Source organism: Leopardus geoffroyi, chromosome X (assembly GCF_018350155.1).
Source record: "Leopardus geoffroyi isolate Oge1 chromosome X, O.geoffroyi_Oge1_pat1.0, whole genome shotgun sequence".
Lineage (NCBI taxonomy): Eukaryota > Metazoa > Chordata > Mammalia > Carnivora > Felidae > Leopardus > Leopardus geoffroyi.
The window spans coordinates 43,748,943-43,765,208 of record NC_059343.1 but is presented as its reverse complement, the minus strand read 5'-3'; the positions used below and the strand labels follow the sequence as shown (position 1 = coordinate 43,765,208).

The 16,266-nt window shown below is 38.9% G+C and overlaps 1 protein-coding gene across 1 annotated transcript in view; it reads left to right on the top strand.

Moving 5' to 3' along the window:
- DGKK (diacylglycerol kinase kappa) overlaps positions 1 to 16,266 on the top strand; it is a 165,735-nt gene that overhangs the window by 84,956 nt on the left and 64,513 nt on the right. Inside the window, exons 5-7 of the mRNA XM_045471786.1 lie at positions 8,039 to 8,174; positions 8,648 to 8,754; positions 9,080 to 9,202. Of these exons, the coding sequence (XP_045327742.1) occupies positions 8,039 to 8,174; positions 8,648 to 8,754; positions 9,080 to 9,202 (366 nt within the window). The remainder of the gene's footprint in view (positions 1 to 8,038; positions 8,175 to 8,647; positions 8,755 to 9,079; positions 9,203 to 16,266) is intronic.

The window sequence follows — 16,266 nt, the reverse complement described above, 5'->3', positions numbered from 1 at the left end:
AAAGATATGTATTTATTACCACTGTATTTCCTGTGGAATTGGAGTTTCTGGTGATGTTCTCTGGGCCTTTCTAGTCTTTGTTGCTTTTGGTCTTTTTTGTTTTGTTTCATCTTTTCTCCCCTCAGAGAGTCCCCCTTAAAATTTCTTGCAAAGCTGGTTTAGTGGCCATGAACTCCTGTAGTTTTTGTTTCTCTGGGAAACTCTTTATCTCTCCTATTTTGAATGACAGCCTTGCTGGATAAAGAATTCTTGGCTGCATATTTTTCTGATTCAGCATGCTGAATATATTCTGCCACTCCTTTCTGGCCTGCCAAGTTTCTGTGGACAGGTCTGCTCTGGACCTGATCTGTCTTCCCTTATAGGTTAAGGACTTTTTTTACCTTGCTGTTTTCATAATTCTTTCCTTGTCTGTGTATTTTGTGAATTTGAGTATGATATGCCTTGGTGATTGTCATTTTTTGTTGAATCTAATGGGAGTTCTCTACACTTCTTGGACTTTCATGTCTGTGTCTTTCCCCAGGTTAGGAAAGTTTCCACTATAATTTGCTTGCATAAACCTTCTGACCCTTGTTCTCTCTCTTCATCTTCTGGGACTCCTATGATTTGGATGTTATTCCTTTTTAATGAGTCGCTGAGTTCTCTGATTCTTAAATCGTGCTCTTTTGCCTTAGTCTCCCTCTTTTTTTTTCTGTTTCATTATTCTTCATAAGTTTGTCTTCTATATTGCTGATTCATTGCTCTGCCTCACTCATCCTTGCTGCATTCGTTCAAGACTGCATCTCAGTTATAGCATTTTTAATTTTGTCCTGAGTAGATTTTCCTTCTTTTATCTCTGCAGAAAGGGATTCTATGCTTTTTTCAACCCCAGCTTGTATTCTTAATTTCGTGATTCTAAATTTTAGTTCAGACATCTTGCTTATATATCTCTTTTGGTTAAGTCCCTGGCTGTCATTTCTTCCTGTTCTGTCTTTTGGGGTGAATTCCTTCTTTTCATCATTTTGGATGAAGAAAAAGAATGAATAAAATTTTAAAAAAGAAAATTAAAAAGATTAAAAAGAACACAAAAAAAGTCAAATAATGGAAGCTAGATCCTAGGTATGTTTTGTTCTGGTTGTTGAAAGAAGCTTGCTAGAATAGAGAAAAAGGAAAAGAAAAGAATAGAAAAAGAAAAAAAGAAAGAAAATGTTTAAAAATTAAGGAAATGTATACAATTAAATAGAATGAAATGAATTAATATAGATAAAATAGAGATAAAATTCCAAAAAAATAAAGTAAAAAATTAAAACAAATTTTTGTATAGAAACATAAACTAAAAAATTTTTATCTTTCCATATTCATGAAAAAAGAAAAGAAAAAAAGGAAAAGAAAATACAAAACCAACAAAAAAAACCCTCAAATAGATGGACCAGTATACAGAATGAAATTTGAATAAAATTACATCCCGTTTTCCCTAGAAGTCATATATGAAGCACTTTATAGTCTGTACACTAATCAGGCAGAGAGACTTGTGGTTGTCCTCTGGGGCTTGGTTGGTGCAGTTGGACAGGGCTTGGTGTAATGGCTCCATTTTCCACTAGGTGGCACTGCTTAGCTTAATGGGGTGGATTGGTGTGGCACGCATGCATCTGTGTGTGTGTGTGTCTGTGCACACGCATGCATTCATGCATAGGAGAAGTAAAAATGGCATCACCCAGCTTCCCAGGCTCTACCTTCTACCTTCAGAATTCTGTGCTCTCACCAACTGGCCATTACACACCCCTCCTTTGTCTCCAGCTTCCTTCCACTCCCTGCTTCTACACTGCCTGAGTCCAAGATGTCAGCCTTCCAAGTGGCACCCCCCTCCCTAATTTTATCTCAGATGGGGTTGTGTTTCTAAACCCCTCACTTCTGAGGGCACTGCGGCTTGGATCCACTCATACCCTTTGGGGGAGGGCCTCTCCAAGCAGTGGCCAGATGCTGGTTTGCCCCCTGGGAATGTTCACGTAACCATGCTGTGGCAGAGGTTCAGAGGTTGTGACTGGATGCTGGCTTGCCCCAGAATAAGTTCGTGCAATCTCATAGCTGCAGCGTTTCAGGGATTATGGTAAATCACAGCACACAACCCACATAAGGTTTCAGCATACCCTGCCATCTTTGTTCCAGTACCAGCAATTGTGTTCTCTGGGGTCCACTGGGACCTATGCCTGTGAGGAGGCCTACCAAATGCCTTCCTAGCAGGGTAGCAGGGGAACCACTTCTCCTTGTGTGACCTGCAGACCTCTCAGACCTCACTGCCAGCTCCTGGGGATTTGCCCTTTCCACCAGAGCACTGCCAGGTATTGGGCTGCAGAATTTCCAAAGCTTCTCTGCCCTGTTTACATGATATTGAAACCCTCTCCTTTCTCCCTTTCTTGTTCAGGCAATTGTAGTGCTTCCACTCTTTGTTTTTCTCTCCAGCCACTTTTGGGGGGAGTGCTTTTCCTGTACTCTCCCCACTTTCTGTGTCCTGTCTTCACAAATACTGCTCCCTACCCTCCATGGCTTCTCTCTCTCCCGGTTAACCTCTCCATGCCATGTAACTGCCGAGTTCTGTGGCTCAAGTTATGCAGATTGTTGTGTTGATCCTCAGACAAATTTTCTAGGTGTGCAAAAATGGTTTGATGCTGATCTAGCTGAATTTCAGGGACAAAAGAAGCAGAGAACTTCCATGTTACTCAGCCATCTTGGCCCCTCCTCCCTCCTCCCTGTTTTTAAATTATTTTTGCTTCCCTTACCTTATGCTCATCTGTTTTTAAAATAGAACTATTTTATGTTCCACCATTCTCACTTTTGCATATATATCCAATGGAAATGAAATCCAGATCTCAAAGAGATATCAACACTCCCATGTTTATTTCAGCATCATTTACAATAACCAAGATATGAAAACAACCTAAATGCCCCTCAATGGATGAATGGACAAAGAAAATGTGATATATATATATATATATATATATACACACACACACACACACACGCACACACATACATAATGGAATATTGTTCAGCCTTTAAACACAAGGAAATTCTTCCAGTTGCAACAACATGGATGAACCTAGAGGACATTATATTAAATTTAAAAAGCCAGACACAGAAAGACAAATACTGCATGACTTCACTTATATGTGGAATCTAAAATAGTCAAATTTAGAGAAGCAGAGAGTAAATGGTAGTTATCAAGTGCTAGGAGAAAGAGAAATGAGATGTTGGTTAAGGGGTACAAAGTTTCAGTTATGCAGGAAGAATAAGTTCTGGAGATCTAATGTACAACAATGTGTTTAAGTAACAATCATTCATTGTATACTAAAATTTGCTAAGAGGGAAGATCTTAAGTGTTCCCAACACACACAGAAACATAGAAGGAAAGAAAGTGGTAACTATCTGAGGTGATAGATATGTTAATTAGTTTGACTTTGGGTGTGTGTGTGTGTTTGTATCAGATCATCAAATTAAATTAAAATATATAATTTTTAATTGTCAAATACACCTCAATTTTTAAAATTCAGTTTAAAGCAAAAATTAGTCTTTTTTCTGATAGGTAGACTAGATGAATTCTAACATTCATTTCAATTTCAGAACCTTATGATTCTAAGATTTAATTAAGCAGATGAGAAAACTGAACTTCGGAGGAGTTCAGTTGTCTTGCCTAAAGTCACAGTTTACTGTTGAAGAATTGAGATTTCAGATCTCCTAACTCTTAATCCATGCCCTTGGAAGGACATCTTAAATTCTGGCTAATTAATTATCTTCATTCTCTCTCCTAGTCCCCACCACTTGTGATTATGGGGTAGTTTGATAGACACCTTAGTGGCACTAAGCCAGACAACTAGACTGTGTAGATCAACAAATAGATTCAAGTTGACTAAATGATTGTCTAGCTCATGCATACTCAGGATGAACACAGTTTACACTTATTATCTCAGCATAATTATTAATAGCATTCCCTTTTACTGTTAAAGTGTCCTGATTTGGATGATATGGTTATGCTACCAATGGCTAACCTGGAAGCCCTAACATTTTGTAGTTACTAATCTTTGAAATAACAAAGCAATTGAGTTCAAGTTACAGCACAAATCACAGATTCCGTTATATCTAAACATAGCCTTTCATCACATAAGCCATCCCAAACAAGATTCCTTTAAGAAAATACATCTTTAGAAGATTTTGTGTTTTATGAGATATTTCATTTGAGATTATTAAGCACTTTTCAGATAAGTAATGTTATTTGGATAGTGCTGTAGAGTTTACAAAAAGCCTGGACTAACAAGAACTTCTTTATAGAAAAATAATTACTGTGCCTATCTGGGTTCTGGATTATGCTGAGAGAGATTCAGTAGGTGGAGGAAATAGCCTTAGCTGCCCTAAAAGAGCAAAGAATATGATTGGAGTGATGGTCTCTGCACAAATGTAATTCACCTAAATATTTTAGAGGGGATAAAAAAATCAAGCACAAAATCCAACACCCATGCACTGAAAGCCTTAAGTTAAACTGTCCTCCTTAGCATCCAGAGATCAGTTATTTGTATACATGCCAGTTTTTCATCTGTCTTCAAAATGTATTTTTAATCTGCGTCAATTACTGGAGAAGCCTGTAATGATATACTATATTAGTTTCTTAGGACTGCCATAACAAATCACCATAAACTGGGTGAATTAAAACAACAGAAACTTATTCTCTCACAGTTCTGGAGTCTAGAAATCCAAAACCAAGGTGTCAGCAGAACCATGCTCTCTCTGAAGTCTCTAGGGGATGATCCTTCTTTGTCTCTTTTTAGCTTCTGGTTATTGCAGACATTCCTTGGATTGTTAAACATATTACTCCAATCTCTGCTTCCATCATCACATGGTTTTACCCTCTGAGTCTACATGCCCTGTATCTTCACGTGGTACTCTTTTCTATGTGCGTGGTTGTGTCCAAATTTTCCTCTTCTTTTAAGGACACCAGTCATTGGATTAGGGCTATGTGTGGTCGAATCCAGTATGACCTCTTTAAATTAACTATATCTGCAAAGACCCTATTTCCAAATAAGGTCGTATTCACAGGCACTGAGAAATAGGACTTGACATATTTTGGGGGAAATACAATTCAACCATAAGAGCCTGTCCTCTGCCCTCATCCCCCCAAAACTTATATCCTTCCTATATTCAAAATACATCCACCCCCTCCTGGCATCCCCCAAAGTCTTAACCCATTCCAGCATTAACTCTTAACTCTAAACCTTACTTTCTACATAATCTAAATCATGTATGAATGAGACTTTTGCTATGGCCCAATTGGGGAAAATTTCCTATTTGTGGACATGTAAAACCTAGAAAACAAGTTATTTCTCTCCAAAATACAATGTTAAGACAGGCATAGAATAGACATTCCCATTCTGAAAAAGAGGAAATGGAAGAAATAAAAGGGTTGCTGGTCTAGAGCAAACTGACAACCCAGCAGAGCAAATTCCGTTAGGTTTCCAGGCCTCAGAATAATTCTCTGGTGACTTGATATTCTTTCCCCTGGCCCCATTCTCTCAATCCCACAGGGGTGGCAGCCACCCTCTCTAACCAAGGAAGTGGCCCAACTCTCTGGGTCCAGAGGACAGTGGCCTACTTCCAGGCCAGCCCTCTCTGGATCTATGGTGGTAGGGGCAGCACCTCTGGCCTCTGAGCCACTCTCAACATCCCTGCTTACCTCTGAGCCCACGTGGAGTCTTTTTTACATTTTCTTGAAGAATAACACATATTCACAGCCAAGTAACTCTATCAGCCTATTTTATGCCTGTAGAATCCCCAAAGTCTGACAGATTTTCTTCATTTGGTCCCATATCTGATCCTTCAGTCCAAGCTGGCAATGTTTCTGCTGAGATAGTTTATTGGATCCATGTGTCACACATCTTTTTTTTTTTTCAACGTTTATTTATTTTTGGGACAGAGAGAGACAGAGCATGAACGGGGGAGAGGCAGAGAGAGAGGGAGACACAAAATCTGAAACAAGCTCCAGGCCCTGAGCCATCAGCCCAGAGCCCGATGCGGGGCTCGAACTCACAGACCGCAAGATCGTGACCTGGCTGAAGTCGGACGCTTAACCGACTGCGCCACCCAGGCGCCCCCATGTGTCACACATCTAATCCCTCCAGCAAAAGTTTGTCCGACCACACTCTTTGTGTTCTCTCCAGAGCACAGTTTCTTATGGTTTGCAATAAACATAGGGTAATAATTTTCCAAATCTTCAAATTCTGGTGACATTTTACTTAATAATTCTTAAATGGACTAAGCCTTGCACATTCTAGGAGAGCTCACTTGTCACTCTGTAATGAAATGATCTGTTTAGGAAGTTGTTTGCTCTACTAGACTATGAGCTCCCTGGAGGCAAGAAGTTTAGATCATTTATCTCTGTGTCTCCAGTGTCCAGCTTCATAGATGACACAAATTTGGCTTTTAGTAATTATTGGAGAAGGGAAAGATATTGGAAGGAAGAAACATACTGGTAGAGTTATAATTTCGTGGGAAGTAGAAAGGTGCTGGGAGCTCAGACTTCCAAAGCCAAGACTATGTCACTTCCTCAGGACTCTTAGCCATCTACTCTGATCTTCTTAGAGCCTTGTCAGGATCTAAGCATGCAAGAAACATTGCGATCACAAAGTGATCCCAGGCCAGGTAAGCCTTTAGCTCATCAAAGTAGCTTTTCCTTCCAGAAGCTTCCTGGTCAATTCAACAACAGCTTAGCACATATCCAGCATACCAGAAGGGGTAAGGAGGGATCATAGAGTGCCATGTGTAGGCTATGGTTTAGATGGTTAATTCCTGTAAACTGATCAAGGCTGAATATTTAATGTGCTAGAACCCTCAATAGCTCTCTCTCACTCTCTCTCTCTCTCTCTCTCTCTCATTCTCTCTCTGTGTGTGTCTCTAATGGACCTCTATAAGCTGGGATAAGGGAGAGTATATATCTCTTTTTACAGTCTTGTTATGCCTTTACACACCAACCCATTATATTATATAAATATAGTCCATTACTTATTGTCAAGAATAAAAAGCTAAATGTGTACACCTATGTCTACACTCAACAGGAGTGCAGAAAAGGAACAAATCAGACATTCAGAGAATGAGAAAAGTGGAAGAGTCCCATGGAATGCACACCCAGAACAAATGAGAGTGTTTGGTGCCCACCACTTCCTTTCTCCTTTTAACCCCCAAACTAGTTGCTGATATACCCTCTGCCTTCCCCATAGTCATGAGAGTCAGGCTGTGATAAACAAATGCAGCATTTATAGACTGGTTAACAGCAAATGTCAAGTTTAATACCATGAGAGAGGACCCCAAACAGAATATAATTTCATGAGGGCAGGGTCTTTGTCTTGTTCTTATAGCTCCAATGCCTTGAAAGGTGCTAAGCACATAGTAGTTACTCAGTAAATATTTGTTTAATGAATTTTGAATGAATTAAATTGATTAAACAGGAAACTGCTATAGGTAGTCAGAGCGTGGCATTCAGAAAAAAAAATCTTGGGTAAGAAACCCCTGAGATGAAACTATTGTCCAGGTAATGCAGTGCTCTGATTACGTGGCAGCAGCAAGGCCAGGAAGGAGAATGTATGTCTCCAGGAGGTAAAGCATTCCTTACCCCAGAGTCACAGAGCCCTGCCATCTCCTTTTCTTGCTTGGCAAGATGACTTGGATTATCACTGTATTTCCAGGTAACTACCTCCTTTTCCTGACTACTCAAAGAGAACCACAGCCAAGACTAACAGAACTAATTTTGCTTAGACTAAACCAATACAGTGGTTTAGATATCATTGTTCCTGTATCCAGCTCCAATTGCAGGATCTACCCCCCTATTCTTTTTCCCTTTCCAAAACTACTGAGGGAAAAAATTGGAGGTGGGAGATTTGTTAGGTATTGGCTCCAATATTTGGTTTTCCTCTTCACATGCTCTGACACCTACGTGGCCCTTTCAGCCTTAGGAGCAGATTTTCTGGCCTTCCCTAACATGTCTTCCTTAACTCTATTCTCTCTTCTCTTTGACTTATTTTAGATACCTGCAGCAGAAAACAACCCTTTCCTTGTTGGAATGCACTATTGGTACTCCAGCCACAGCCACCGGACCCAGCACTGCAATGTCTGTCGGGAGAGCATTCCTGCCTTATCTAGAAATGTTATAATCTGCGAAGGTACCTTTTCTGATTACTTTAGGAAATGGAGTCCAGTGGGTAGAGATAGGGGTAAAGGAGTTCATGCGGCTTTAGTGTCACTGACTCACACTAAGTCACTGACTCTAATGTAAGGTTAATTCTGACACTTAACAGACTAAAGAAAAGAGATGGAAAGAAGCTGGCAAAGGGGGGAATTCTCATGAACTAAAATGGAGGGTTGGATCTGACAAGATTGGACAACATGGTCACAAGAATTGGAAAAACAGAAATCACCTCATTCTTGTCATCAATTTCCATTCAAATCAGATAAGTAGAAAATTCAGTCCGTAAGAATAAAAAGGAACTAGATCATATGAGAATCAGGCCTTTGGAGGTTGGTCAGAACTATTTAGATTCACCTAGGTTCTAACTTTCAGAGAGATTAAGGAAGGGCTTTAGAATCTTCATTGTCACCAGATTCACATCCATCTTTTCTCCTCCTTTTATCATAGTGTGCAAAGTGAAGTCTCACAAATTATGTGCTTTGAGAGCAATCAAAGACTGTAAATGGAATACTTTGTCTATCACTGATGACCTCCTCATGCCTGCAGATGAAGTAGTAAGTACCAGCCATCTTCTCTTACAGCCACTCTTTCCCATCTCCCCTTTAGCCAAGACACACAGGGGAACGAAGACATCTCGTTACATACAACCCAAGTAGACTTCCTCCTTAGGCTTACAATCCAGCCAATCTAGAAGAATGAAAGCCCCCACATCCAGCTGTCATCATTTGCTAGCATTGGAGTGGGGAGGGAAAGACCATGAAGAACCTTGCTGGGGTCACTTAATGTCCCTCATGGGATAGCATAGTTACTCCATCTGGCCCTTTCTCTCTTTTATATCTCTAACTTCTATCTCTTATCTTTTTATTTACCTTTCAGAAGACTATGCCTCATCAGTGGGTAGAAGGAAATATATCTGTCAGTTCTCAGTGTGCAGTATGTCATGAGAACTGTGGCAGTTACCAAAGACTTCAAGACTTCCGATGTCTCTGGTGTAATTCTATGGTAAGACTCTTCTCGTCTCCTTGAGAACTTGACTTCTAGAGAGGGGGTGGAGTTAAGCTATGTGCCTACATATAGAAATCTAAGAGACGCTTACCCCAAATATATTATGCAGATTACATAGTATAGAGCTCAGTAGTTAGCCTTTCCAGATCTGGCTACAGAGTCTTGAAGAGAAAGACTTGCTAGTGAGGTCTACTAGTAAATGGGAAAATCTTAACTCTGTTATGACAGGACAGGCAACTAAAAAAAAAAAAATAAGTTCTGAGTCTATCCTTAAGAAACCTCCTTTCTTCATTCACCATTTTCTGGGAACTTGTAATCTTTGTTAATTAATAATGGTTAATAATATCAACATACTACTATTGCTACTATTTACTGAGTGTTTTGTGTACATGATCTCATTTAATCCCTACAACAACCCTAAACAGGGCCTCATTGTCCCCATTTACAGATGAGGAAAGTGAGGTTCAGAAAAATGAAGTGATTTGCTCAAGGTCATGCAGCCAGTAAGCAAAAAGAGTCTTGATTCATATATAATTCTGCAAAACCATATTCTTTACAACACTACCATTCCTCTATACCAATTGTTCTTAACTGGGGGTGATTTTGTCCCACTTACAGGAGACATTTGACAACGTCTGCAGGCATTTTTTATTGTTACAACTTGGGGAGTTGCTATACCTCCCATAATGCACAAGGTAACACAAAAAATCTATCTGACCCAAAATATCAATAGTGCCAATGTTGAGAAACACTTACCTAGACCGTTTAGATTTTAGATGCTCCTGTGAAACTGATTATTCTAGGCAAGAAGAAACTAATGCCTGAGCTTCTTTTTAGAAGACTCTGGATCCCTCTACCTTGCTCCAGGCCATAAGTTTCTCCTGGAAAGGAGCTTGTATCCCCATCAGGCACCCCAAGTTTTGCAGCTGTCCCCAGGGGACAACTCTAGATCACGTGGATCTGGTGACCAGTGAGTATAGGTCCCAAGAACTGTAACTAATGGAGAAAGAGTTCTTACCCAGCTACCACACCCAGGATAGAGCAAGAAGCAACAATCTGAGGATCCCAGTGTTACTGTATAAAAGGACTCTTACCATATCTTCATAATTATGGCCTGAGGAGCAGGCTTCTAATTGAACACATATCTAAGAGTGTACTGTAATACATTTTAGAGACCTAGGAGGATAAGCACCACATTGGCGCTCTCTCTCTGCCACACTCCGGAGTACCAGTATCTCCCAGGGGGGAACTTTTACATGCATCTGGTAGGTTGGCTTTTCACAGCTGCTGCCCAGGTGATCCCCTTTATTTCCTGGTTCTGCTGGCCAGCAGGACTTGCATTACTGGGTCCTATAGGACTGTGACAAATGGAGAGAGGGTTCCTGGCCCACTACCATAAACAGGGCACAGCACAGACAACAGACTGAAAAGAGGCCTATTTGTCCAGCTTCAGCCTCAAGGGCAGGCTTCTGGTCTGGCACACATCTAGGGGCCTACTAAGGTGTTATCTCAGGATGAAATCCAGTGGATGCTCTCTTTGTGCTTTCCTTCTGACTTGCTCCAGGTTGCCACTATCACCCAAAAAGGAGCTTGTACACTTGTCTGGCACACCAATATTTGCAACTGCCATACAGGAAGCACCTCTAGGTCTCCCAGCTCTGGTGGCCATGGGCCTTATGCCTGCAGTCCCACAGGATTATATATAGTTGCATACTTTAAAAGCTGCTATTTAAGGGTCTGGCTTCCAATCACTCGAACTAGGTACTGATTAAAATCCCCCCCTTTGGGACAGTGACATGTTTTGGCACACTCTCAACTACTAGGAGCCACTAGACAACCAAAAGGTGGGCAGGGCTGAATAATAAGTTTCATCCCCTACACAAGGCCACACTCTCAAGACCGAGAGGTGGCTGTTTAATCTAATTGATATAAACCAACCCAGAGAATGAAGGAAAATAAAGAAACAGAAGAATATATTCTAAATAAAAGAACAAGATAACACATCAGAAAAAAAAGTCCTTCATGAAATGTAGAAGAGTTACTTACCTGATAAAGTGTTCAAAATAATGACCATAAATGCTCACCAACCTCAGGAGAATGGATGAACATAGTGAGAACTTCAACAAAGAGAGAAAATATAAAAATTAAGAAGAGACAAATGAATGGAAAAATATTCTGTGCTCATGGACTGGAAGAATTAATATTGTTAAAATGTTCATACTGCCCAAAGCAATCTAAAGACCTAATGCAATCTCCATCAACATTCCAATGGCATTTTTCACAGAAATAGAACAAGCAATCTCAAAATTTGTATGGAGCCACAAAAGACCACAGATAGCCAAAACAATCTTGAGAAAGGAAGAAGTGGGAGACATCATGTTCCCTGATTTTAAATTCTATTACAAAGCTATGGTAATCAAAACAGTATGGTACTGGTAGAAAAACAGACACATAGATCAATGGAACCGAATACAGAACCAGAAAGAAACCCATGCATATATGGTCAATTAAGTTATGACAAAGGAGCCAAGAATATACAACAGGGAAAGGGCAGTCTTTTCAATAGTGCTGGAAAACTGATCAACAACATGTAAAAGAATAAAACCAGACCACTATTTTACATTATTCACAAAGAATTAACTCAAAATAGATTAAAGACTTGAACATAAGACCTGGAACCATAAAATTCCTAGAAGATAACATAAGCAATAAGATATTTGTCTTGGTGATGATTTTTTGTATTTAATACCAAAAGCAAAGGAAACAAAAGTAAAAACAAAAAAGTGTGATTACACTTCTGGGTATTTACCCAAAAACAATTAAAACACTAACTTGAAAAAAAATCTGTGCACCAACATGTTCATTGAAGCATTATTTACAATAGTCAAGATATGGAAACAACTGAAGTATTCACTAACAGATGAATGAATAAAGAAAATATGATATACACAATAATGGAATATTATTCAGCAATAAAAAATAAAATCTCACCATTTGCCACAACACAGACTGACTTTGAGGGCATCTTGCTAAGTGAAATAAGTCAGGGAAAGACAAATATTATATGATCTCACGTATATGCGAAATCTAAAAAAAAACCCACCAAGCTCATAGATACAAAAACAAAAAAAGGTCATTACATAATGATAAAGGGGACAATCCAACAAAAGGAGATAACATTTGTAAATATTTATGCACCCAACATAGGTGAACCTAAGGGAGAAAAGCACAGCAATATGATATTAGAGGATTTAAATAATAGATTTGTAGTTGCCAAAGTGAGGGTTGGATGAAATGAGTGAAGGGGAGGATTATAATATACTTCTAGTTCTGAAATAAGTAAGTCATGAGATGTAATGTACAATGTGATGACTATAGTTAGTAATACTACATTGCATATTGGAAAGTTACTAAAGAGTGGATCTTAAAATTTCTCATCACAGGGAAAAGATTCTGTAACTATGTATAGTGACAGATGTTAACTAGACTTATGGTGATGATTATATCACCATGCATTTAAATATCAAATTATTGTGCTGTACACCCAAAACTAATATAATGTTGTATGCTTATATCTCAATAACAAAAGACAGAAAATATAAGAAAATAGCAAATAAAAGTCACAGAACTTTAGAATACAATAACTGAACTGGAAAAGTACATGAGAGAGGTTCAACACAGACTAGATAAAGCAGAAGAAAAGAGGAGTGAATTCGAATACAGGGGAGTGGATCACACCCAATCTGAGAAGCAAAAAGAAAAAAAATGTGAACAAACCAGAAGATAGCAAAAGAGATCATGAGACAAGTGGACCAACATTCTCATTATAGGGTTACAGAAGGAGAAGAGAGAGAGAAAGAGAAGGGTTATAAAACTTATTTGAAGAAATAATGGCTGAAAACTTTCCTAACTTGGAGAAGGAAACAGACCTACAGATACAAGAAGGCAAGAGAGTTGCAAATAAGATGAACCAAAGAGACCCATAAAGACCAAAGAGACACATTATAATTGAAATATCAAAAATTAAAGACAAGAAAAGAATATTAAAAGCAAGAAGACAAAAACTTGTCATGTACAAGTGAACCCCCATAAGACTATAGCATATTTTTCAGCAGAAAATTTGCAAGCCAGAAGGGATTGGGACAATATATTCAAAATGCTGGGGGAAAAAACTTCTAAGCAAGAATACTCGACACAGCAGTGTCAATCAGAATTAAGGGAGAGAGAGTTTTTCAAAAAAGCTAAATGAGTTCATTACCACTATACTGGCCATATAAAAAAAAAAATGTTAAAGGGACTTCTTTAAGCTGAAATTAAAGGGCACTAATTAGTAAGAGGAAAACATATGAAAAATATAAATCTCACTGGTAAGGGTAAATATATTGTAAAATTCAGAATAATCTAACAGTGTAAAGGTGGTGAATTAATGATTTATAAAGCTAGTATGAAAGATAAAAATAGTAAAAGTAACCATAACCATAATTTTATAAGGGATACACGACATAAAAAGATTGTAAGTGGTGGAGCGCCTGGGTGGCTCAGTCAGTTGAGCAACCGACTTCAGCTCAGGTCATGATCTCACGGTTTGTGAGTTTGAGCCCCGCATTGGGCTCTGTGCTGACAGCTCAGAGCCTGGAGTCTGCTTCGGATTCTGTGTCTCCCTCTCTCTCTGCCCCTCCCCCATTCATGCTCTGTCTCTGTCTCAGAAATAAATAAACATTAAAAAAAATTTTAAGATTCTAAATAGTAATATCGAAAACACAAAAGGTTTGGAGGGAGTAAAATATAGAGTTTTAGAATGCATTCAAACTTAAATTGTTATCAACTTAAAACAGACTGTTACACCTCCCCCTGCTCATGCTTTGCCTCTCTCATCTTTCAAATATAAATAAGTTTTAATTTTAAAAAAAATGGGGGAGCACCTGGGTGACTCTGTCGGTTGAGCCTCCAACTTCAGCTCAGGTCATGGTCTCGCAGTTCATGAGTTCGAGATCCACTTTGGGCTCTGTGCTAACAAACAGCTCAGATCCTGGAGCTTTCTTCAGATTCTGTGTCTCCCTCTCTCTCTCCCCCTCCCCTGCTCATGCTCTACCTCTCTCTGTCTCTCAAAAATAAATAAATGTTAAAAAAAATTTTAATAAAAAGAAACCAGACTGTTACAAAAGGTGTTATATGCAAGCCTCATGGTAACCACAAAGCAATAATCTTAGTAGATACACAAAATATAAAGAGAAAGGAATATAAGTATACCACTACAGAAAATCTTCAAATCACAAAGGAAGAGAGTAAGAGAAGAAAAGAGCAGAGGATCTACAAAACAACCAAAAAACAATGAGCAAAATGTCAATAAGTACATACCTATCAGTAATTATCTTAAATAATATACATGAACTAAATTCTCAAAACAAAAGACATAGAGTGGATGGATTTTTAAAAGACCCATTTATATCCTGCCTATAAGATATTCACTTCAGATATAATGACACACAAAAACTGAAAATGAAGGGGTGGGAAAATATATTCCATGCAAATGGAAATCAAAAGAAAGCAGGGGTAGTTATATTAGACAAAATAGGCTTTAAAACAAAGACTGTAATTAGAGACAAGGAAGGTCATTACATAATGATAAAGAGGACAATCCAACAAGAGGATATAACATTTGTAAATATTTATGTACCTAACATAGAAGTACCTAAGGGAGAAATGCATAGCAATACAATATTAGGGAAATTAAATACTCCACTGTCATCAATAGAAAGAGTATCCAGACAGAAAATTAATACAGAAACGTTGGCACTAAATGACACATTACCACAGATGGATTTAATAGATATATACTGAACATTTCATTCAAAAGCCACAGAATATACATTCTTGTCAAATGCAAATAGAACAGTCTCCAGGAGAGATCATATGTTAGACAACAAAACTAGTCTTAATAAATTTTAAAAGATTGACATCATATAAAGCATCTTTTCTGACCACAGTGGTATGACACTACTAATCAATTACAGGAAGAAAACTGGAAAATCCACAAATATGTGGATATTAAACATGCTACTGTACAAAAATGGGCCAAAGAAGAAATCAACAGAGAAATAAAAAGATACCTTGAGACAAATGAAAATGGAAAAAAACATACCAAAACTTATGTGATGCAGAGTAGTAGGATCCTGAGCTCACCTCATTCCACAGACACACTGAGATAGTAGTCACATCAATGCAACTAATTCAGAAAATGACCCAAAGACTGGCAGAAGAGACCTTCCACAGTTAATTGTAGTAAGGAGGCCACAATAAAAAGGGTAAGAAGGGCAGAGATACAACTGGGAACCAAACCCTTAGTGAGACACAATTGGGAAAGAAACCACAAATGGAAGAGACACCACAGGTACAGAGAAGAGAATCAGACCCTACCAACAGGCACCTCAGGCACAGGGAACCTGAACTAGGAAGATGAGTTACCATAACATTTGGATTTGAAAAACAGTGGGCCTTAACTTCATGAGTTTTTACAATCAACAGGGCTTAATTCTGAATACTTTAAAAACAGTGAGCTTAGCTCCAGGAGAACCAGAGGGTGATAGGAAGCTAGGTCCTTGTTGTTAAATAGACAACATAACAACCCAGTCAAGATAGAGCATAGAAGCAGCAGTTTGAGCACCTGGGGTATAAGTGAAGATTTGTTTATTAATCCCAGAACGTGTGCTGGAAGAGATCTGTAGAAGACTTCTCCAAGAACAAAAGAGCTATTGGGTGCCATTTCTCTCCCATCCTTCCCAGCCTAAATAGCTGCACACCTACAGGAACCAGCGAGAACACTCTCCACCCAACTTACTAACACTGTGTGCCCTACCCCCATTCTCCTATTCTCCTGCAGATCTGCCCCATTCAACCCACAGATAGTCCCTCCAAAGCAACTCCTGGTAAACTGCATCCTGCAAGCAACCCCAGCAGGGACAAACACTACTCCAAAGTTGACTTCTACCTTGGAAGGAGTAGAAGATAACCACACACACCAGTGCACCACAGCCCTAGCATCCAAACCTTATAGTTGGCTG